Genomic DNA, 21,630 nt, shown 5'->3' on the forward strand with positions numbered 1-21,630 from the left:
TGTGTAACGTAAAAATTAATTAGAATTTGAGAATTTGCTTAAGCTGCACAGTCAATCACAAAAACAACAGTGAATTCCTCCTAGTCAAAGCTACGTTAAAGCTGTGAGCTTATTACAGTGGGAAAGATGAATCAACAGGAAGTTAATCAGCAACTATTTCGATAATCAAACTGCTGTGTTAGTTATTTTTTAAGCAAAAATGTCAGCGTTCACTCATTTCCAGTACGACACATCAAAAGCGATGATCTGATGTATTTCTGTCTTTTTTTTTTTATGTTCAACAGCATATTAGACAACTAAGCATTACTGACAATACAACAGCAGATATATTGATGTAAGAGTAAACGTACTGGAAGGGATTTTGCAGCGACACAGCAGTCAGTAAATTACCAACAACAACCGATAGACAAAGCATGAACTGGGCAGAATGAGCAGAAAATGAAGACAAAAAAAAAAAGTAACCAGACGCTCAATTCAATTCATCAATCTGTACGATTGGTGCAGAAAAAAATATGAATCCCAGAATTAATTCCCAGACCTAACCTTGACCTAATCCTAAACTTAACTCTAAGCTAGATCCTAACCCTTGAACTGGACTTTGGAAAAAGTGGAGACCAGACAGTGTCAGGGTCTGTAAAAAAAACAAACTGGTCCTCACAAAGATAGAAGAACAAGAACAAACACTTGCACACGCACACACGCACACACACACACACACACACCGGTCCCACCTGCCCCGAGTCTAAACTGTGAGTCTGGTGAGCAGCAATGAACTTGTGTCATGACTCCTCTGCTGTCCCCTGTGAACCTGTGACCTTTGACCTTCAGGCTGTGTGACATCATCATTGAGGAAGAGGAAGGAAAAATGAAAACTTGCTCTGAAGTTGTTGTTTCTGAATATTTAACTGACGGCAGCACGTGTTTGTTTACTTTTCTGGTGGTCTGGCTTATCAGCTGTGAATAGATCTGACTGTGTGGCTTCGCAGAAATCAATAGATTTGGTCAAATGTGATCTGAAATCTTGTAATTACCACAGGGGCCTGACGTGAAAAGATTTTTGAAGTTATCAGCTAATAAATCTGGATGCGTGCACCTATGCAGCAAAGGGGTTTATGGGTTGCCGATGCACACATCTCCCAAATGTCACCTACTGGTCCTGCAGACCTCTGTGTCCTTAATGCTGATGGGATGAATTTTAAATAAGTGTTTCTTAATTTGAAATGGAGAAAACCCAAAAGCCAGAACCTTTGCTGTCACCCTGTGCAGGAGATCAATTAGTTTGTAAGTTACTCAGGGTAAGAAAACACTACCTATGATTAGCATGATGCAGAGATCAGAGAAGAGCCTCTGAACACTACCACCATCCAGGACCAGCACATACACTCTGCTCCACCTCTGCTCCACCTGTTTAAACGTGTCACTGCTGAACTGGTCCAGTCACAACTTGTAGACAACAAACTCCGCGCTTCGTGCTTGAACCTTCATCGGTGTAGCAGAAAATATAAGAGCCTATTAGAGGCACAGCAGTCGTGTCGGCTGCAGACAATACTGTAACGTGTAGTTTCATTTCCTCAGTGCTTCCTTCCTTTATCAGACTGACAGGCGTCTGTGCCGCACGCACAGTCTGACAGTTGAAATCTTGCTGTCGACAATGAGTTTGACCGTGAAAGCTTATAATTCATAAAAACTAGTATTTTTTATTTCCTGCAACAAGTCGCTGCTCAGCCTGCGACTGTGAGGGAAACATCAGAAACGCACATGAGAAGACATACGGGACTTTTTCAGCACATGAGTATTGATAATGAGCTGGCGTTAGGTAGTTAGCACGCAGGGTCTCCTGATGCAGGTGAAGAAGAGGAAGATGAAGATGAGGTCAAGTCGTTGATTTCATGTCTGGAGAGGGAAGAACCGTCTTATGATACAAAACTGCGTCTGTGCGCAAAAACACGCAAAACAAACACCAAACGTCTCCTTTCCGATAGAATTCCTACAGTGTGTGTGAACCTCTTTAAGCTTGGTGTGTGTTTGTGTTTGGATGTGTGTGTGTGTGTGTCAGCCTGTGTGTATGTGCGCACAGGTACTACACACACTCCTTGCAGCCACACTCCACAGGCTTCTCCACATCCTGTGTAAACGAGCTCCCGTCGTTGCAGTCGAAGGTGAGCCGCCGGCGCCGGACCCTCAGAGGAGCACAGCAGGAACCAGCGGTGACACCCAGCTCGCTTCCCGCCTGGCACCGGCCCTGACATTCAACCCAGGAGAAGGGTTTGGACGTCTGGCAGAGAACAGTGCCACGCTGCAGCCGGTGCAAATCTCTGACCGGCTCGCCTCGACACAGGGACTCTGTGGCCACAGACACACAGGTGGTTAAAACAGGCTGAACTTTATACACCGTATTATATTCAATAAAGGAAACAGATTTATGGACTAAATTCAGGTAAAAATCCACTGAACAGTATTAACAACCATGACACACTGCATAAACACACAGGCAGTAGGTTTATAATGGAGAAAGCTAACATTGCCTGGTGCTGTGTCTGTGGAAGCATTAAAAACATGACACCAATTAGACTAAACATCACTGAGACGGGAGAGAAATAAATGAGTGAAAAGTGAAATGCCTTCTGGGAAAAATAATCACTAATTTCTATCGGATTTTGCAGAAAACGTCTTCTTATTCAAACTGATTGATTCTAATATAAATATTGTAACATGTTTTATATATGCAGTTGTTTTCTGTTTATAATCAATTGTTGCGTCATGAAATGAATCAGAGTATCAGAAGGCACCAACTCCCTGACGCTCTTATTCTTCCTTTGCTTTTATTATTCTGATCTGATTATTTTTAGACAGGGCAGACGGACATTTTAAGTTGCACATATTTAGCTGAGGGGACGAAACCTTAAAATGAACTCAAACATCTAGTGCATGGATGTGAAAGTGTTCTTCTGGACGGGGTCGGACTTAATGACAGCTCAGTAATGGCTCCATCTGACAGAGGAGCACAGGGAATAAAAATGTGCTCTTTAATCCGTGCAGTGTGTGTTAGCTTGAAGGACGCCTCAGGAGACCCAGGCAGAAACACTAGCATGTCTGAGCTTTTTTACTTTGTCTTATCTACAGCAGTTTGACACACTCTACAGGATCCGCCAGAAGTCTGTCTGTGGCTTCTCCTGCCTGACAGAAAGACTTTAAAGCACTGTGATCACTTCATCCTATTAGTGAGCATCTTAATCTCTATTTTTCTTAAGTTAGTCATTAGTCTGTGTTTGAGAAGAAAAGATTCCCCCTCACCTATATCACAGCTCTGTCCGGTGTATCCCGGCTCACAGACGCAGTGCTCTCCTTCCTCCGTCTCCAGGCAGTGGCCATGCAGACACAGCAGACCCTGGCATGAACCCGGCTCCCCCTGCAGGTTACACAGAGCACCACGATACCCCTTCTCGCAGTCGCAGCGGTACGTCTGTGCGTCCAACGCCACGCACACGCCCTTCACGCACCTGGAGTTCATCAGCACGTTGGACAAAACGGCAGAAACGCTCGGCACCAAAACGGCTTTGTAAATGTCACGTTTACCGTTTTACCGCACGTTAGAATAATGAAGAATGACATTTGTAAAGTGGACAAATTTCAAAGTACAGCGTACCATTTGTGCGACATCTGAAATGTCAGGACAGAACAAACAACACTCACTTGCTGCCCTCACATGGGTTGACATCAGTTGCTGTGGTGACAACATCAACCGCGGTAAGGCTTCCGGTTTTTGGCTGGTCGCAGTGTTCCCCCGTCCAGCCCGGGTGACAGTGACACTGGGGGCCCTGGCAGACAGTAAATGTTTTTACCAGAATAACTGCGTGCAACACAAATGTCAAGAGAACAGAAACATAAATGCCAAGCTGGCTCACAATGACACCCCATATGAAATTAAATCCCATCCTTCAGGAATATTTCTGGCACATGATAAATCATCCACTACTGAAAGAGTCAAGCAGAGGTGAACGGAATATATGCAGATTCCGACACAGAGTGGATGTTCAGTAATACCCAGGCAGGATGGAGGAAAGATTTACATAAAAGAGTTGGAAATTGTTTTAAACTGACAATAGAAAAATGCACAATTAGCATTTCATTGAACTTTTCTGTTACCGATCTGATTTTCTGTTGTTGACGTCTCTGTCTCCTACCTGGGCTGCATTGGGCTGGCAGATGCCGTGCAGGCAGTAGAATTTGCGGCAGGCCTGACAGCCCGGCACCACCCCGGGCTTCATGTGGCTGCGGGTGAAGTCCTGCAGCTCGTGGTTGATGTAGAGGTTCCTGATGCAGCCATGGAAACTGGACATGTTGAAGGTCTGAGAGGAGAGACCCAGAGAGGCAGGCATCACCTCTTCAGGCATACCTGGAGAAACAAGAATCAGTTATGTGATCCTGAACCTTCTGGTCCATGAATACCAAGGTGTCAGTCTGAGCTCAGGTGAGTTGCCTCTTACCGCCCACATACAGAGGAGCCTCCCTCGTTGCCGGCTGGCTGCGACCTTGACTGTCCAGGGTCGTGGGCTCTCCCCCATCCACTGACAAGTTCACCATCCGATTAAAGGTCACAAGTTCTACCGTGTGGAAACGTCCATCGTTCACCGTCTCAGGGCTGTCCACAGTGGGTGTAAGACACATATTTATACTGAACGTTCAGTGGTGAAGCTTAAATTAGTTGAATGGCAGAGACGGAGCAGGGGACGTGTATAGTGATCTGCCTTTTTTTGTTGTTGCTGTTGTAGGTATTAACCATCGTGTTATTAAGATTCAACCCCTACGGCAAGATGTTAGTTTTCTTCCATGGAGGATGCTTCAAACCAAACATTCATCATCAGGCAGTGAAGCCTTTCCCAGCATGCACTGAGCAGGTAGTGAGGAAATTCCCAACACAGGTCTATTAGGTCCTAGGCTGACACTCAGACACTTCCACTGCATGCTGATTTTATGGCTGCATGTTTCTTTAAAGGCAAAGTCCCAATACCCACACAAAAAGTTTTTTCTCAGTCAAAGGTATATAACAGAAGTAACTGGTAAAAAAAAGACAGTAATAGGCAATAAGAGTGTAAGAATTTTGAAGAACTGAGTTCAGAAAACATTAAACTACTAAAAGCTGCTATATTTGTGGTATCTGTACCAAAACATTAAGAAACAAAACATAAAAACTATGTGGCTCTAAAAACAATAACACTGGTGATTTTCTATGTCCATGAATCTCAGAGAGTAAAATCAACACTGAGCCACAAGTTTCTTCTGCACCAAGTCATATGTGCTATGTTTTTCACATGTGCTGTTTGCTGGACAGGTAATTAGACCAACGAGCCTTTAAGGTCAGGAAGCACAACAATGAAGTGAAAGATGCTGAATGCTCCACTGGACACAATGCTTTCATTCATTTTCATTGTTTTGTCTTTATTCTGATTCTTGATGATCCTGGTGTGATCTTGATAGCAGCTCTTTACCACACAAAGCCTGAGAGCGTGTGTGTGTGTGTGTGTGTGTGTGTGTGTGTGTGTGTGTGAGTGTGAGAGTGGCTGCCGATTGTCTGAGCCTCCTTCTCCCTAACAGCGAACCATCCAAACATTTAAGCACTCGACACCTGATCAAGTGGACACTCAGCCTCAAGTGTCTTCTGGCTGCGTCTGTGATTACAGCAGAAAACCCACACTGCAGACGTCATCCGTCCACATTCCCAAATACTGCACGACTGTCTCTGAGCAACGACGCAGCTCACGCGCTGACCTGTGGTGTTGCCGGGCTACACTGAGCTGAGAGGCTGCTGAGGGCCTGACCGGAGTCTAGTGGATCGCTCGGCTCAGCCGACACTCAGCCTGTGAAGTCTTATGACAAGAACACACTAATCAACCTGCAGCTGCTTGGCTGGAGCCTCGTGGTTAGGTGCATTAGGTATTCTGAAGGTGAAAGAAGACATTATTTCCTGTGAACTGCTGAATGGAGGTTTACAGGAAGTGCAGAACACAAAAGCCCAGGGTTTCACTAGAAATGACCCAGCGGTCACAAAACTCACAGCTCATGGAGACTGAGTCACAGATTGGATCAGTAAATAGGTAACTAATATAGTTTTATTACGTCAATGTATAAATACAGATCCTGGATCGACACCACTACCCAGCAGCCAGTGCTGCAGACTTTCACAACAAAACCTAAAAAAAACTCACCAATCCACTACATAAACAAGAACTAATATTTTTATAGACTTTAATGCTGCCTATTTCAAAGTTAAAGAAAATAACGTGCTCTGTTTGTTGTCAAGAATGTGAACACACACTACCTAGCCTACGTAAATAGCAGCTAAATGGCTGTTTATGCTGCAGAACACTTTCACCCAAAGCACTTTACCCTTTGTCTCTTATTCACCCACACACACTCACATATAGAGGGCAGTCAGCTACCATGAAAAGTGGTGGGCCGACCATCAGGGAGGAGCAGGGATCGGACTGTCAACCCAATTTTAACCTTTTTGTTTTTTTTGGGACTAGGTCTGGATTTTTTGGATTAGGTCTACCTAATCTGTGCCTACCTGTAGATAGCGGTGGCGGGCTGGTTTCCAGGGTCATAGGTGACCCTGACATGACCCTGATGGAGCTCCACGGCGATTGGCTCGTTGTCTCCGTTATAGAGCAGGATGCCATTGTCCTCTGCTGTTGACACCTTAAACACACACATACAAACACAATCATTACAGTGTATATGTGTGTGTTTTTCTCCACACGTGCCACTTAAGAGGATGATGTCTCCATATTCAGTGTGTGTGTGTGTGTGTGTGTGTGTGTGCGTGTGTGTGCGTGTGTGTGTGTCCTCACCTGCAGTGTGATGTTGGCCTGAGGCCAGTTCTTGATGTCTTGAAGCTGAACGTAAGAGTCTCTGTCGACAAAGTTCACGCTGACCAGCTTCTCACATCGCTGACCCTCGAAGCCTGGCAGACACTGGCACGCCGCGCCGCCCGTCCTTTCCTCGCAGGAGGCGCCGTTCTGACACTGAGCCAGCTGGCAGGGTGAAGGGGGAGGAAGGGCCACCTCACAAAACTCCCCACTGATGTGAAAGGTGAAGACAGAACAGAGGGTATCAGAAAGTGCCCGGAGCCCAGATAAACCTGAACACGAGCATCACACAGCTACTTATGTTTTGGTGGAAACATACGAATGACGATGGATTTTAATCAGACTGTTTTTAAAAGTTTCTAAACATGCACGTTAGTTAAATCAGCAAACGTCAAAATAAGATTTGATCTTTGCACTTTAGATGATTTGGATGTACCTTGTATGTATCATTTGTATAAGGATTGGGAAAATGTGATTTTTAATCCTATAGTCTGCAGCATCTACAGTGTGTTCCCAGTATTCCCAGTGTTCCCAGTACCTGTATCCCTGTGGACAGACACAGCTGTAGCCATCCAGATGGTCGACACACTGAGCTCCGTTCTGACACCTGTGATCCAGACACTCATTGTAATTGATGCTGCAGTCGGGCCCCACCCAGCCTGGGATGCACACACACCTGGAACACACACACACACACACACACACACACACACAGTATATACACAGACCTCGGCAAAATCAACTATACATATGTTTATGTGTGTGTGTCTGTGGCTTTAATCGCATCTTAAACTTTGCTGATCTCTGCAGTGATGAAGTGTGACGTGTGTGCAGGCGTCACCTGGGGCCGGTAGGAGCGCTGACGCAGGTGGACTGATGCTGACAGGGGTTTCTACCTGGAGAACATACACCCTCCTCTTCCTCACAAAACAGACCTGAGAATGAGAAAAAATGAAAAAGTGTGTGTGTGGTTTCTGAACGAATCATTTCTCCTCGGCACCGTGAGAAGGAACGACTGTGGGTCGTCAGAATGAACCCGGTGTCGTACCCGTGTAGTTGGGAGGACACAAGCAGGTGTAGTTGCCTACTCCATCAACACAGGTGGCGCCGTTCTCACATCCGTGGTCCTGGCAGTCGTCCACGTTGACCTCACAGAACGTGCCGTGAAAACCAAATGCACATGCACAGCTACACAAGCAACAAGGAAAAAAACAATTATCATTATAAATAAACTCCAAGGCATAAACATGTAAAATGCCATTTAGTGCATGAAAATACGCTCATTAATTTCCTCAGCCAGCTCACTTTATTAGCACCTAATGCTGTCAGACACAGAAGAGACTTATTCTGACTAAACCAGACCTGTGATACCGACACGTTTCTTTCTGTCAAGAAAATCACAAAACATCTTCCTGCTTGTTTAAAACCTGTGAAATTCATCACATCCCCTCTGGACTATTTTAACTCTGGGTAAGGCAGTAACACCTTCACTTCCTCCCAGGGCTTCAGAATGAAGCAGCGACAGGCTGAACTGGTCCAGTCCATGATGCAGTAATGAATTTGGTCCAGTTCAGCCTAAAACAACATTCCTATTCCTACCTGTCCTGGTAAATGTGATTGTTTCTGTTGTTGTCTGCAGCTTGTTTTATAAATATGTCTTTGTGTTGTTCTCATTACCTGAACCCTTTGGTCTGTTCGTCACTCAGGCAGGTTCCCCCATTGGTGCAGGGATTACTGACGCACGCATCAACCGGAGTCTCACAGAGTTTACCCTGAGTTCACACACACAAACGCTGGATCGGTGCTTTTAAACATACAGGAGTGTCAGTGGAGTGTCGAGGATACATTTGGATTAGAGAGAAATACAGCAACACAGAGAAACTCACTGATTAGACCACACAAACCAGTCGTCACCACCTGACTCTGACACACACACACACATATTGACAAAGAGCTGCGTACCGTGAAGCCAGCCTTGCAGGTACAGGTGTACAGCTGAGTGTGGTGGACTTGGCAGACACCCTGGTTCTGGCAGGGGGAGGACACACATGGGCTGCATTTGGCCTGAACAGACGCCTCCACAGGACCTGATAACACACACACACACAGATTTAAAAATCTTTCCATACAGTCTAATCATCAAACTTTATTTATCCCCAACAGGAAATTCTCAAGCTACCCAGTAGTATGAAAAGTACTGCAGGTACTTCAAGTATATGGAGTAGTTACTTCAGAGCCAGGTTGTGCAGGACTGACATGCAGTTGCGAAGGGTTTGACATGCAAACGAAGGAAAAACATATATGAGTGGAAATGAGTGTGAGGATAAACCTTCAGCTGTGTCTTTTTATATATTAAAATATCATTAAAAATGTGAAACCACAAAAACTAGTAAATATAACTAGTGTTATATTTATCGTCCATGTAAGAAGCACAGAGCAGCATCAGTCGATTGCTGTGGGTTCGCTCTTGCTTTGCTGTAATTGAACAGGGAAGAGGCGACGATCCCTGCTGTGTCGAAGCACCGAGTTCATTCATTTCAAGCTTCAGATCGCAGTGACAGCGAGAGGAGGCTCCGACCAGTTTGCAAAAAGCTTCATGAACGATGTGGGGAAACATTAATTACAACAAGCTATCGCAACAAATGTGACTGTGCTGTGTAGGAAAGTTCACATCACAGCAGAGTGGGATCAAATCCTGACTGCTGATTGTTTTTAGCTGTTGAAACAACACCTATTAAAATGTTAATTCAATTCAAATTTACCTCTGAGCTTTTCCATGTTTTTATTATTCCACAGCCTTTTTTTTTTTCACTTTGGATTAATTGATCTTTTCAGTCAACAGAAGACTGAAGGAAAGAAAACACATCCCTAAACACAAATATAAAACAATCACCACTGGTTGTTAAGAGTCTGGCTGCTAAGGTGGCATGAGCAATGTTACTGTATTTATAGCTCACATACATATAATAATAAACTTTGTTAACTTAGCATTTTGCCTAACAAAACTATTAAGTGTTTCATGGGGAAATAAAAAAGCAAACAGTAAAAAAAAGGGTAAAACAATTAAATGCAAATAATGAACTCGTAAAGAACATGAGATCATCAAACAGGAGATGAAAATGAAAGTAAAAGCACAGCAGTAAATCATGTAAAGCTGCAGGAAGGGAACGGTAAAAGCAGAACACACACCAATATTACACAGTCTGCTTAGTCACATGACACACAGCACCATCACCAAACCATTCGCCATGAGCTAATCTGTTACCAGTGTCTTCAGTCATTGATTAAGGAATTCTTTGATAGAGATTTTCATTGCACAGTTACAGACATTGTGCTGCAGTGTCTTCAGCTGTGACAGGTGTGTAGGAGTGAAAGCAGCCAACTCCCGATGAAGGTCACACAGACTAAAAATATTCCTTTTATTTAATACCATCTATTAGGAAGCAAAGACAGCTTTGTGGGTGTTTGTTCTCTGAGATCATTTTACGGATGAAACGTTAGAAGCACCTGCGATTAAAGTAGCCAATTTACTTTGTATTCATCTGTTAATAGACAAGTAGCATGTGAATAGGTTTTACATGGCATGTCAGGTCACTCTGATTTAGGCCACTTACAGGATGAATGTTTTCCTTCAATTACAAAACGTAGAGATGAAAACAAGTGCGAGACGCGACACTAGAGCTGCTCTGTCATGTTCAGTTCTGCGTGTTTTTATGGAGCGAGGGTTCCTGATAGATTACCCAGGCACTGGAACTTGTCAGCCGGAGTGGTGAGCAGCAGCTTGCCCTCCATGCCGCGGGGGCCGGCACAGCGAGCGATGCCAGGCTCCTTATAGCCACTCTTCACCCAGTCTGACAGCCAGAGCAGACGGCAGTCACAGTACAGGGGGTTGGCTCCGATCGCTCTGCACAAACACAGACAGAGGGTCAGGGAGAGGATTTGATGAGGGTCAGAAAAAACAGGACTGGATGAAGGAAGGAGGGGGGAAGGAAAAAGGGGGAGGAAGAGGTTGGGAGAAAGGAACTCAACCTGCCTCCCTCTTGTTTTAAAATTTTATATGCAAAAGGAGAACATGTGGCAGGAAGCTTAGAAAAGCAACAGTGAGGGAAAATGGTAAAAGGAAGAAGCTGAAACAACATTTTCTTTATTGTCTTAATATTTCCTGCACTAACTCTCTACGCCACATGGTGGAGCTCTCACTCCCCCCCACCAGCTACTCAGTTACATACACACACACACACACACACACACACACAACCACGGAGCTCTAATGATAAATGAACCAGGTCAATTGATCGACTCGAAGTCCAGAAACAAATGTGCGACCATGTGTTTACTGACCCTCATCTGTAGCTGCACTGGAACAAGGCGTAGAGGAGGAAAACACCGATTTGCACATCAGTCAAATCACCACATTCACACAGAGGAGATCCATGACAGGCTTCATTACTTCCATATTTCCTAGAAAGCTCCATATGTCGGGATTTATTAGAAGGACAAAGTCTTAGTTTCAATCTTTCATGACTTTTAACTGCCATACATTATAGTGTCATTACCCTGTAGATGAACATGCACCTGTCTATGCTGCATGTTGGCTGAATTTCCTGCAGTTTTCAGCTGTCCTGCATGTCATTTTCAGTTTTACTCATATTTCTACCGAATTTCTACAGACTGGACCTGTGAAATAAAGGGACTGGGTGTGTGTCTATGAAGCTTTCATATATCTCATGGATAATCTTCTGTTTTTCCTTTAAAACTGAAAGTAATAATAAGCAGGTACAACAACAATTTCTTCATTTCGCTTATAATTTGCACTAAACTGCAAAGAGCTTTCTTGGAAATATCATAGTAATTACCGACTAAATGCCAACTAATTCAGTGAAAATTACGAGAAAGGTTTCCAGGAAATTAGCTGGAAAATAAAGTTACAATAGTTAACACACACACTTCACACACGCATTGAAAAAATGGTGGTTCCCCCAGAGAAGCGGTCAGGGACCTGCAAAGTCCTCACGGACCACGGATTGAAAAAAGACAATTCTGAATAAATAAAACTGTGGGTTTTAGATTTTGCTGAATTGTTTCTTGGTTCAATTTAGACCTTATAGTCTTGTGCATAGTAAATGAGGAGTTAATGCAACATCTAAGGCAGACTAGGTTCCAGCAGCACCTGAAAATATGTGTTTTCCTTCAGAGAACCGGACTGAACACTGAGCATTTCTTGAAGACTATTGGTGGCGTCTGGCTCCTGCCCACTTGCTGTACTGATGGCACCGTGTCCCTGATCTCTGCGGGTAATTTGGTGAATATTAGCAGAAACTGCAGGAATAACAGCAAAACTACAGAGAATCGAGCTGAAAAAATAAATCTAGAAATTTGCTTTAATTTTCTTAAAATTTTAATCTCTGAGGAAAATGTTAAAAACTGTATTGACAGCATCAGAAAACCAGAATGTGCCTGAGCAGGTGAAATGTACATGCCTCTTTATTTGATGCCTATGTAGCGCCAGACTCTCGGAAAATAACACACATCAGGGAGGATCTTCAGAAGTGAAAAATGTCAATTTTAGTGGTAGAATAAGTTTCATAAAATCATTTTATATCCTGATTCATTCTCCTGATGGACTCAGACTCAGCAGGAGCTTATTCCTGAGATCACGTCACGGTTTAGGACACAAAAAAAACAAAAACAAACACACCCTCCCTCCTTTCTTTACCTCCAGTTCAGATCATTTCCCTCCACACTTGCTGTAGATCCTCAGATTGACTCACACTGGCCATGCTTGGCTGAAGATGATTATACTCTACATGCACACACACAGGCCTCGGATCAATCAAGCCAAGGGAAGCAATGAATCTCTCAGCTAATTTAATCCACCGGGCAGCTACTTGAAACTCTCAGTCTCTGAGAACTGGATCTGACTTCTGTATCTGACTGGACCCATCTAACGGCATCACACACACATGCACACACTGGTTTTACTACACATGAGGATGTAATCCATTCCCTAGTCAGACAGGACAGACCCTGTAGTCCGTAACATGCAGCTGGTGCAGTCATTACCCAGATATATGTGGGTGTATATCACGTTCATTTGAGAGCTTACAGGTGAGACAGGGAGACCACGTCGCTAAAGATGCCCTGCTGCAGCTCAGAGATGTCGTTGCCATGGAGAGAGCTGAAAGACAAACACAGCTCAGGTTCACAAAAGGTCAAAAATGGTCAAACCGAAAACTCGGAGACCACAATGACTTTGACAGACAGCGAGTCTCGTTCAGCGCAACAACAGAGGAACACTTAAAGTCCAAAAACAGATGATGGTGTCTTGTAATAAAGGAAGGGGATGGCAGCGATGTGGTTTGGCCAGTGACAAGTATGGTGTGTATTTGTGTGTGTGTGTGTGTGTGTGAGCTCACAGCAGTCTCAGAGAACGCAGACCACCCAGTGCCAGAGGAGGGATACAACGTAGTGAGTTGTAACTGAGGATCCTGAGAAGCAAAACAACAACAACACAGTAACATTAATAAATACCCTCTGAGCTGTAACTGGTGTCTGACTGCAAAAAAAATTAAGATCAGTGCAGCAGAACCAGAGCTGCTGTTTTATTAATTCCACACATTCATCTTCCTTGTCAAGACCTGGAGCCTACATTACCCACAGTGCACCTCGCCTGCCCACAGATGGGTTGGAGACTTGGGTGTGTAATGTGACTAGCAACTAATGGCACTTGGAGCCTCAAGCAGAGGCGAGGACTACAGAGGACTGGAGAGCTCACGTCTTTCTGACTTCACAGCCCCAGTTTCAGAATTATAGTTTTCAGCTCCAGCAAAACACCAGAGTGAACTGAGCACAGCAACACTACATGTGTTTTCATTACATATGGAACAAACGTCACCTGTGTACGAACCAGTTATTTCAGATTTCCAACGTAAATTTAGCTCCACACAAATTGTACTGAAATTTTTATGTGTGTGTGTGTGTGTGTGTGTGTGTGTGCATGAACTCACAAAGTGGTGAGCTGGCTCATGTTGGAGAAGGAGTCATCAGACAGGGAGTTGATTTTATTGTTGCTCAGATCTCTGCAGAGGTGAAGGTCATTTCATTCAATACACACAACCAACATGCTGCAGGAGGCCCATTAGTTACACACACACACATACACACACACTAACTAATAACACATTGTGCATTCTCTCTCCATGTTGCACACACACATTTCTCACATAGACAGATATTTTTCCATTACTATCTAATGAGTTCTCTAATGACAAAGTTCATGTTAGTGTGTTATTACTTTGAATAACCAGAACAATATGATGCTCAGTGATGTGTAGTCTGACTCTGCTACACAGCCACAGCTCCCCCTCCTGGACTCATCCGTAACTACAGCAACTATGGGTTGGCACATGCAGCTGTTTTGCATGTTTAATGTATTTAATGTGTCAAAATTTACAATTAATATCATTAAAAAAAACACAGATGTTAATTTAAGATGGAAGAGTAACTATGAGGTCAAAGTGGTTTGGCTCTTTTTATATAAAGAGGTTATAGAGAACCAAAATGCAATAGACACATTTTTAAAAAGCTGGATAAAAATATATTAAAGATGGGATTATAGTGACTGAAGACTGGTGACTGTCACTGTTTAATTGCTACAAAAAGTACCAGACTGTATGTGAGACGATACATTCGAAGGTGAATTAGTGTGAATGGAGTGTTTAGTTAAAGGTTTATGTAACACAGGATGAACAGCATCTTACACAAGCTGCAGGTATTTGTAGCTGGCTAATTCCTTAGGAACACTGGTGAACTGGTTACCATCCAGATACCTGAGAACACAAGAGCCCAGGCAGAACAGAAGAACAGTCTGAATGGAGAACAACATGAACTGACTGGAGTTTGCTTGTGCTTTGACACTCACAGTTCGGTCACGTTGCGGGGGAGTCCTCTAGGCAGGGCCTGCAGGTGTTTGTTGCTGCAGCGGACCACCGTGTCCATGCAGGTGCACTGGTTGGGGCACTGAGGCCCCGGAGCACAGCTGCCGTCGTCCAGCACAGAGCCTGAACACAGCAGAGTGAGAGGTTTTAACACATTTACACCAGCTGTTTCTCACGGGGCATTACGAGGACTCTCGTTCTTCACCTCTGCTGTCCTCTCGGATGTTGCGGTCCACAGTGTGTCTATGCTTATATTTGAGTGTGTGTTTCGTACCATCTTCGCAGCGGAAGTCGGGTACAGCTACATCCTGCAGCGGGATCTCTCGGAGGAAAGCGGGGCTCTGACAACGAGGGTTCCCCGTCACGATTCGTCGGCTCCGAAGCCACACCCCAAACCAAGACAGGCGACAGTCACAGTTGAAAGGATTGGCCAAGAGGTTCCTGATGGAAGAGATGGGGAGTAGGAGATGAAGAGGATGACAAAGAAAGAACAGAGACCAGGTGTGTGTGCGTGTGTGTGTGTGTGTGTGAGACTAACAGTGTGGACAGGTTGGGCAGTGTGTCAAAGGCTCCAGGCAGGATGGTGCTCAGCTGGTTGTCGTAGAGAGACAGCAGTCTGACGTTGGTCAAACCTGTGAAGCTGCCGTTATGAATACAGCTGATCCTGTTGTTCCTCAGCATCCTACACACACACACACACACACACACACACACACACAACCAGTCAGACACACAGTCAGGTGACACTACCTTCCAGTCTCTTCCAATCATTGTTTACAGTATTTCAGTCACTGGTTATAAACTGAAGTGCACTGAGATGATATTTCATATAAATGATATATAAATAAATATAAATATCCCAATAATTAATAAAAATGAATGGATTATATTGTTATTACAGAAAGTTTTGTTTATATTGCTAAAAATTGTGAGTATCTGGGTGGAGTTTGTAAGACTTCATGTTTTGTTTTTGTTCTCTTCCTCGTGACACCGTGGGACTCTGGGAACTCAGTATTCTTCCTCATGTTTCCTTTGCTGTAACAAACGGTCCATGAATGTGTGACGTCTACAACGTGTTTTCAGGCGGAGAATGAAGGGGACTCACAGCATGCGTAGCCCCTCCATGCCCCTGAACATGCTCCCTCTCACTGACTCCAGGTGATTGGCCGTCAGGTGAAGCTCCACGACCGAGGAGGCACCTTCAAATGCCCCGTCCTCAATCTCTGAGATCTTGTTGTTGCTCAGGTTTCTAGGAGGAAGGACGAAACCCAAACAACTGTAAATATTATCTCCAGTCTTCAAACGGCCGTTTGTTCATTACAAGCACGTTCTCCAAGTGAATATGACATCGGCAAGAAGAAGGTCCGACCTGTGAGACGTTTCTTTTTGATAACAGAATTGGTATTGATCACTGTTGACATTTTCTGAGTGACCTACATTTTTTTGAGTTGAGACAGGCCCTTGAAGGCCCTGGTGGCCTCCAGCACGGAGAGGTCATTGTTGTTGAGACGCCTGGGATGGTCACAGAGAGCAGACGTGGAAAACATCATTAAATCACTGTCAGTGATGCTTTAGACAGATGATTATACAAAACCAAACACGTCATTTCCAGTATTTTCTTCCATCTAATCAACAAAATGATTAAACACGTTATTCAAATTTCTTGAGCCCTTTTTTTAATCCCTTTTATATGAGTAAATCACCCAAACAGGTGCAACAAAGCTAAGGAAACTGAGCAGACACTCACAGTCCAGAGAGGAGCTCTGATCCAGCACCACCTGCACCAGAGCCTCTAAACCCTCCAGTCACCAGTGAGATCCTCACCAACACATAAACATCCAGTGGCCCTTGGACTCTAATCCGACTGCATGTGTTTTTGTGTGTGTACTTGTGCACGTGTGTGTGTGTGTGTGTGTGTGTGTCTCACAGCTCTTCAGTGGAGGAGGGCAAGTGTTCGGGGAACTTGGTGAGGCGGAGGTTGGAGCAGTCGACGACATTGGCCTCACAGCGACATTTGGCGGGACACACTGGCTTACTGTTACACTCGTAGCTCAGACGTTTGTCTGTAGCACCTAAACACACACACACACACACACACACACACACACAGACACAGTGAGGAGAGGCAGATGGAGCTGGAGTCAAGCTACTGGAGACAGTCGTCTGCATTAATAGACACAGGCTGATATACAGTTTTGTTTTTCTCAAGTGATCTCAGTAAATTACGAGCTGTTCTGCTTTTGTTTACTCACAAAGTTATTGATCTAAAGCAGCATCAGAAAATGTATTCACTTTTTTATATCTACCTACACAAGACACACACAAACACACACCTGGGATGTGGTACTGCTCTTTGGCTGTGATAAAAAAAAGAAGAAACAAAACCACGTCAGTCAAAAGGCTTCAAGACATGAAACAGACAAACAGTCCAGGAGGAGGTTTTATAGAAACTGGGGGCTGTACATTTTAACATTTTGACACAAATAAGAGGACATGAAACAACCCGGGTCCGTGTTTTACTGTTTTATGGAAGCAATGTGTCAACCAGTGTGCAGCTTTCCAGGCCTGGCAGTGGACTAAAGCAGCGTGGAGTGGTTTATATGGTGATCAGGAAGGGTGCCACGGTTTTACTGGCCAGAGCCTGGCTCCACACAGAGATCCAATGAGAGTCTGCCAGGTGAACTTGCTTGTCTTGTCAAAAACACACCTCTGATTCTTTATGCTATATGTTATTGACTGGGTACCTTTATCTGTTTATTGTATATATAGTAACATTTCTGTGTAGTTTATATTAAGAGCTGCTGCTCTAAACCTCTATGAAAACACAGGACATCTTAACATTATCTCTGCAAACATTGAAGAGGTTTTAGTACAGACAGTTAAAGGCTCTTTGTATTTTCTCATGTACAAAACTATATATTTCACTTATATCTCACTATTGGTGTTCATAAAATTACCATACAAAGCAAATGAATGTTGATTCCAAAAGGAGATTTATTTGATCAAACTGTAAACATTGTACAACCATCTGCATGTTTCACACTGACGCCCGTTCAGGAGGAGGTTAGTTTCTGTCATGCCACTCCTTGAAACAGTTCTTCTTTGAGGAGAGGCAGAGAGGAACGTTACACATCCTGCAATACACTGCAGTCTTTACCCTGGGTATGCCAGCATCTAGACACCTCCTGCAGTGCTTCCTAATGTCACTGTCAAAGAACATGGGCATGCAAGTGGTGGGGGGTGGATGTGGGTGCGGAGGCGGCGGTGCGGTGGACGCTGAGCCTTCGGCGAACTCCAGCATCTCCTTAGCCAGCTGCTCCATGAACGCCTTGTGGGTGAAGGGCTTTGTCTGGGTGGGGTTCTGCCTGATCTTGAACAGCTCCCTGTGCAGCAGGTAACTGTTGACCACAGAAATGTCCAGAAGGTGGTAAAAAAGAGTCTTGTACCACTTGGTTGTCTTGTGGCGGACGCTGTAGAACCCAATCAGCGCATCGGACAAATCCACACCACCCATGTTCTGATTGTAGTCCATGACGCAGTCCGGAACAGGTACGGACTTGACCTGCCACAAACCAGCCTCCTTCACTTTTCTCATCACTGTCTGTCCACTGTAAGCCTGGTGCACTGTGGAGCACATCGTAACCTCACTCGTGTCCATCCATTTCACAAAGAGCAGTCTGCCACTCCTGATCCAACGCATGTCCCCCCTCCCGGCCTTTCTGGACAGGTCGTTGGTCTGGGTGTTTGGGAAGCCAACGCGATTCTTCCTGATCGTCCCACAGCAGCCAATGTTCTTAGCGGACAAATCCGTAAACAGAGCGGGGCTTGTGTAAAAGCTGTCCATGTACAATGTGTAGCCGCTACCGAGGAGAGGAAAAGACATAAGGTCCATCACAGTAGAGTAACTCAGACTGTGGTCTCTGGGGGACATTGCTTTGCCCGTGTACATGAAAAAATTCCAGGTGTAGCCTGTGGATGAATCGGCGAGCACAAAGAATTTGTACCCCCACTTTGTGGGTTTGTGCTTCATGTGCTGCTTCAGGCTCATCTGGGCTTTGGTGGCGACCGTCCGCTCGTCAATGGACACGTTGTTGTACGGTTGAAAATGGGCTTTGCAGGCGTCCATGATCTCCGTGTACAGGGGCTTTATCGCGAAAAGTCTGTCGTACTCTGGAGTGTTCCTTTTCTTTTCGTTGTCTTCATCTTCGTCAGGGTTGCTCAAATGAAGTGACCATAAAATCGCCTCGAAGCGGTCGCGTGACATCTTTTCACTGGGGAAGGGGAAGTTGTACGGCCACATCTTCCTCCAGTAATCTGACCGGTGGTGGACTGTCACGAGGCCAGTGTAAATGACGACGGCTAGAAATGTGTAGAAGTCCTTCACCGTGAGCGTTTCCCACTTGAACTTCATCCCTGCCTGCTTTCGTTTGGCTGCATTGGCGTTTGTATTTCTGATTATTGTCCTAACAACCGAAGCAGAGAAAAACAGGTGGAAGAGGCTGATGGGAGACCATGCTCTGCTGGTGTCTAACGTGGGGCCAGGGGTCCTGGCCGGCATGAATTTAGGAGGGTCAGGTTTGATGTCCTCCTCATCCCTGTCACGCCACCTGCCCCCCTCCTCGCCGTCTGTCAGTCTCAGCCTTTTAGGAGGCTTTACGCCCGGAGCAGGAGGAGTTCCCAGGGGGGAGCACCCTCTCTTCTGCTGAGGGGAAGTTGCTGATGATGGTGTAAAGTCCTCGTCGTCATCACTGAGGGAGGAAAACAGGTATTTTCATTCAGGGGCCTGCATTTGCAAAAGCACGTGGTAAAAAAAAAAAAAAAGAACGTCAACACAAACATTTCCGACCTTTCTGATGACGGAGGGCGGTAATCCGAGTCCCCGCTGTCTACTGCGTAATCCGAAAGAATCAAATCCTCTTCGTCGGAGGAAGAGTCGTTTACACAAAGGGGGGTCCCGGCGTCCTTCTCCAGCTCTGTCAGGACTTCCTCCACGGTGTGAGGTTTCACAGACACTGGGTCGGACATGCTTCATTTTCCGAATCAATAATCAAGTGAAAGCAAACCGGCCCTCGCTCTGCGTAGTTGTGCGTAAATATGTTAAAACGCGTGGCTGAATCTCCGCAAACCGATTGGTCGATTTGAGTGGCGGGCGAATCGATCGAGCCAATAGAATGACGCTACACTCGCCACGATGAGATTGACAGCTCGGTCAGCCAATCAGAATCAGCAGAGCGTCGTCCTGTGGGAAGAGCAGGCTGCTGCATGCGGACAGTGTTGTGTTTCTCCCCAGGATCCCAAAGCACATGAGAAACACCCGGAATGATTTGAGTGTAGCACAGGACACGGGTCCAACAGGATGTAGCGTGGATTTATCGGTAAAACACCGTGTTTTTACACACATGCTCAGAATCTGCGGAGTCTCTGTTTTCATTTGAAGCGTGTGTGTTGTGTGTTTTGTCACATAACACATTTAGGGGTCATTTGAGTTGTGTTTGGGGGCATGTAAACAGGTTTGTAAGTCCCCACAGGGTTAAAAAAAACACATTTGTTATTTCAGGTTTTAGACACAGCAGAGATGAGAAGTCCTGACACATCCTCACTTTGACCTTATGCAGTTTCATTTTATCTTAGGACATAAGTCTCCTCTGTAGATATGAGTCTAACCTGAAACTAACTAGAACAACTGCAGTGATCTAACATTTAGCACATTATGCTGTTAACTGATAATCCCAGACTCTCTCCCTTGTCTTAATTCACACACACACACACACACACACACACTGACCAGAGCAGCGGAACTTGTTGCTCTTGATCTGTGCAATGCGTTTGTTGGCGAGGCGGCGAGGGCTGGCACATCTTGCTCCGCTGGTCTCTATGGGGTTTGAACGCAGGAAGTCGGCCAGCCACTTCACATTACAGTCGCACACAAAGGGGTTCTGGGCCAGGTGGCTGATGGGAAATCACACGGGGGAAGAACATCGGTGAGATCGAACTGAATGCGGTAGAACAGAACTGAAGAGAGCACGACCTAAACCAGGATGTGTGTGTGTTTTTTCTTACAGTGTCTGGATGCTGTGCAGCGAGCTGAAGGTGCCTTTGGCCAGACTCTGGATCTTATTGTCGTACAGCGACAGCAGAGCCAGGTTCTCCAGATCTTTGAACACTGTGGCTCTGATGCAGTGGATCTTATTTGCATTCAGCAACCTGACAGACAGAAACAGACCCTCACAATAAGGAAGTCTGCACACTTTCACCTAAGTACCCTCAGGTGACGACAGGATCCGCTTTCTCACTAGACTCCCAAACCCTCCAATGGACTAGGAGTAACCCGGTACAGGTGCTCCCAGACCCTCCCAAACAACTAATGGAACTAGATGTTATAAGAAAAACTGAAGGCAGGAAATATTTAACTGTACTCCCAACAGTGAAAGATTCTTCACATAGTGGCCTCATCTGCCGCAGTTCATCAACGTAAAACACACTCAGTGTAAATGTGTGTCAGACAAATATGTAAATGCTGTGGGTTTTGGACTTACAGCAGCTCCAGAGAGGCCAGACCATCAAACACTCCGCTGGGCAGCTCGGTGATCTTGTTACCATACAGAACTCTGCACACACACACACACACACACACACACACACAGACGAGTTCATAGAAACCCCAACGCTCTGTTACAAGTTCACGTGACGTTTTATTGTTTGACAGTAAGACCTCTAGTTGGTCTTCACACTCCCTGGGTAAATGTCCACACAGACACAGATACACACAGCAGAATAACACACACATGCAGTGGAAACATAGTGAGGTACAGAATAACACTACA

General features: G+C 45.0%; 2 protein-coding genes across 3 annotated transcripts in view; both read right to left on the bottom strand.

The window, feature by feature from the left end:
- Positions 1 to 478: 478 nt before the first annotated feature.
- LOC113128302 (slit homolog 1 protein-like) overlaps positions 479 to 21,630 on the bottom strand; it is a 45,388-nt gene continuing 24,236 nt past the window's right edge. For both annotated transcript variants that reach the window (XM_026303535.1, XM_026303534.1), the window contains 27 exons: positions 21,343 to 21,414; positions 20,867 to 21,010; positions 20,592 to 20,755; positions 17,140 to 17,163; positions 16,734 to 16,878; positions 16,244 to 16,318; positions 15,912 to 16,055; positions 15,345 to 15,488; positions 15,081 to 15,247; positions 14,791 to 14,929; positions 14,630 to 14,698; positions 13,877 to 13,948; positions 13,286 to 13,357; positions 12,976 to 13,047; positions 10,610 to 10,773; positions 8,832 to 8,956; positions 8,547 to 8,641; positions 7,918 to 8,057; positions 7,711 to 7,804; positions 7,408 to 7,545; positions 6,852 to 7,080; positions 6,569 to 6,699; positions 4,488 to 4,642; positions 4,185 to 4,396; positions 3,694 to 3,818; positions 3,295 to 3,500; positions 479 to 2,343 (listed from right to left, as the gene is read on the bottom strand). In XM_026303535.1, coding sequence (XP_026159320.1) covers positions 2,081 to 2,343; positions 3,295 to 3,500; positions 3,694 to 3,818; positions 4,185 to 4,396; positions 4,488 to 4,642; positions 6,569 to 6,699; positions 6,852 to 7,080; positions 7,408 to 7,545; positions 7,711 to 7,804; positions 7,918 to 8,057; positions 8,547 to 8,641; positions 8,832 to 8,956; positions 10,610 to 10,773; positions 12,976 to 13,047; positions 13,286 to 13,357; positions 13,877 to 13,948; positions 14,630 to 14,698; positions 14,791 to 14,929; positions 15,081 to 15,247; positions 15,345 to 15,488; positions 15,912 to 16,055; positions 16,244 to 16,318; positions 16,734 to 16,878; positions 17,140 to 17,163; positions 20,592 to 20,755; positions 20,867 to 21,010; positions 21,343 to 21,414 — 3,580 coding nt within the window. In that variant the 3' untranslated portion in view covers positions 479 to 2,080. The remainder of the gene's footprint in view (positions 2,344 to 3,294; positions 3,501 to 3,693; positions 3,819 to 4,184; positions 4,397 to 4,487; positions 4,643 to 6,568; positions 6,700 to 6,851; positions 7,081 to 7,407; positions 7,546 to 7,710; positions 7,805 to 7,917; positions 8,058 to 8,546; positions 8,642 to 8,831; positions 8,957 to 10,609; positions 10,774 to 12,975; positions 13,048 to 13,285; positions 13,358 to 13,876; positions 13,949 to 14,629; positions 14,699 to 14,790; positions 14,930 to 15,080; positions 15,248 to 15,344; positions 15,489 to 15,911; positions 16,056 to 16,243; positions 16,319 to 16,733; positions 16,879 to 17,139; positions 17,164 to 20,591; positions 20,756 to 20,866; positions 21,011 to 21,342; positions 21,415 to 21,630) is intronic.
- LOC113128303 (piggyBac transposable element-derived protein 4-like) lies at positions 17,846 to 19,874 on the bottom strand. Its single transcript, XM_026303536.1, has 2 exons — positions 19,653 to 19,874; positions 17,846 to 19,554 (listed from the first exon to the last, which is right to left on the bottom strand). The coding sequence occupies exons 1-2, from the start codon at positions 19,829 to 19,831 to the stop codon at positions 17,871 to 17,873; spliced, it is 1,863 nt and encodes a 620-aa protein (XP_026159321.1). The 5' UTR covers positions 19,832 to 19,874; the 3' UTR covers positions 17,846 to 17,870.

The sequence above is a fragment of the Mastacembelus armatus genome, chromosome 1 (genome assembly GCF_900324485.2).
Source record: "Mastacembelus armatus chromosome 1, fMasArm1.2, whole genome shotgun sequence".
In the NCBI taxonomy this organism is placed as follows: domain Eukaryota; kingdom Metazoa; phylum Chordata; class Actinopteri; order Synbranchiformes; family Mastacembelidae; genus Mastacembelus; species Mastacembelus armatus.

Excerpts from the sequence above, each read along its gene's own strand:
- LOC113128303 (XM_026303536.1), bottom strand. The coding sequence starts at position 19,831 with ATGTCCGACCCAGTGTCTGTGAAACCTCACACCGTGGAGGAAGTCCTG. Across the intron at positions 19,555-19,652 it reads CGCCCTCCGTCATCAGAAAG|TGATGACGACGAGGACTTTA; the intron begins GTCGGAAATGTT and ends TTCCTCCCTCAG.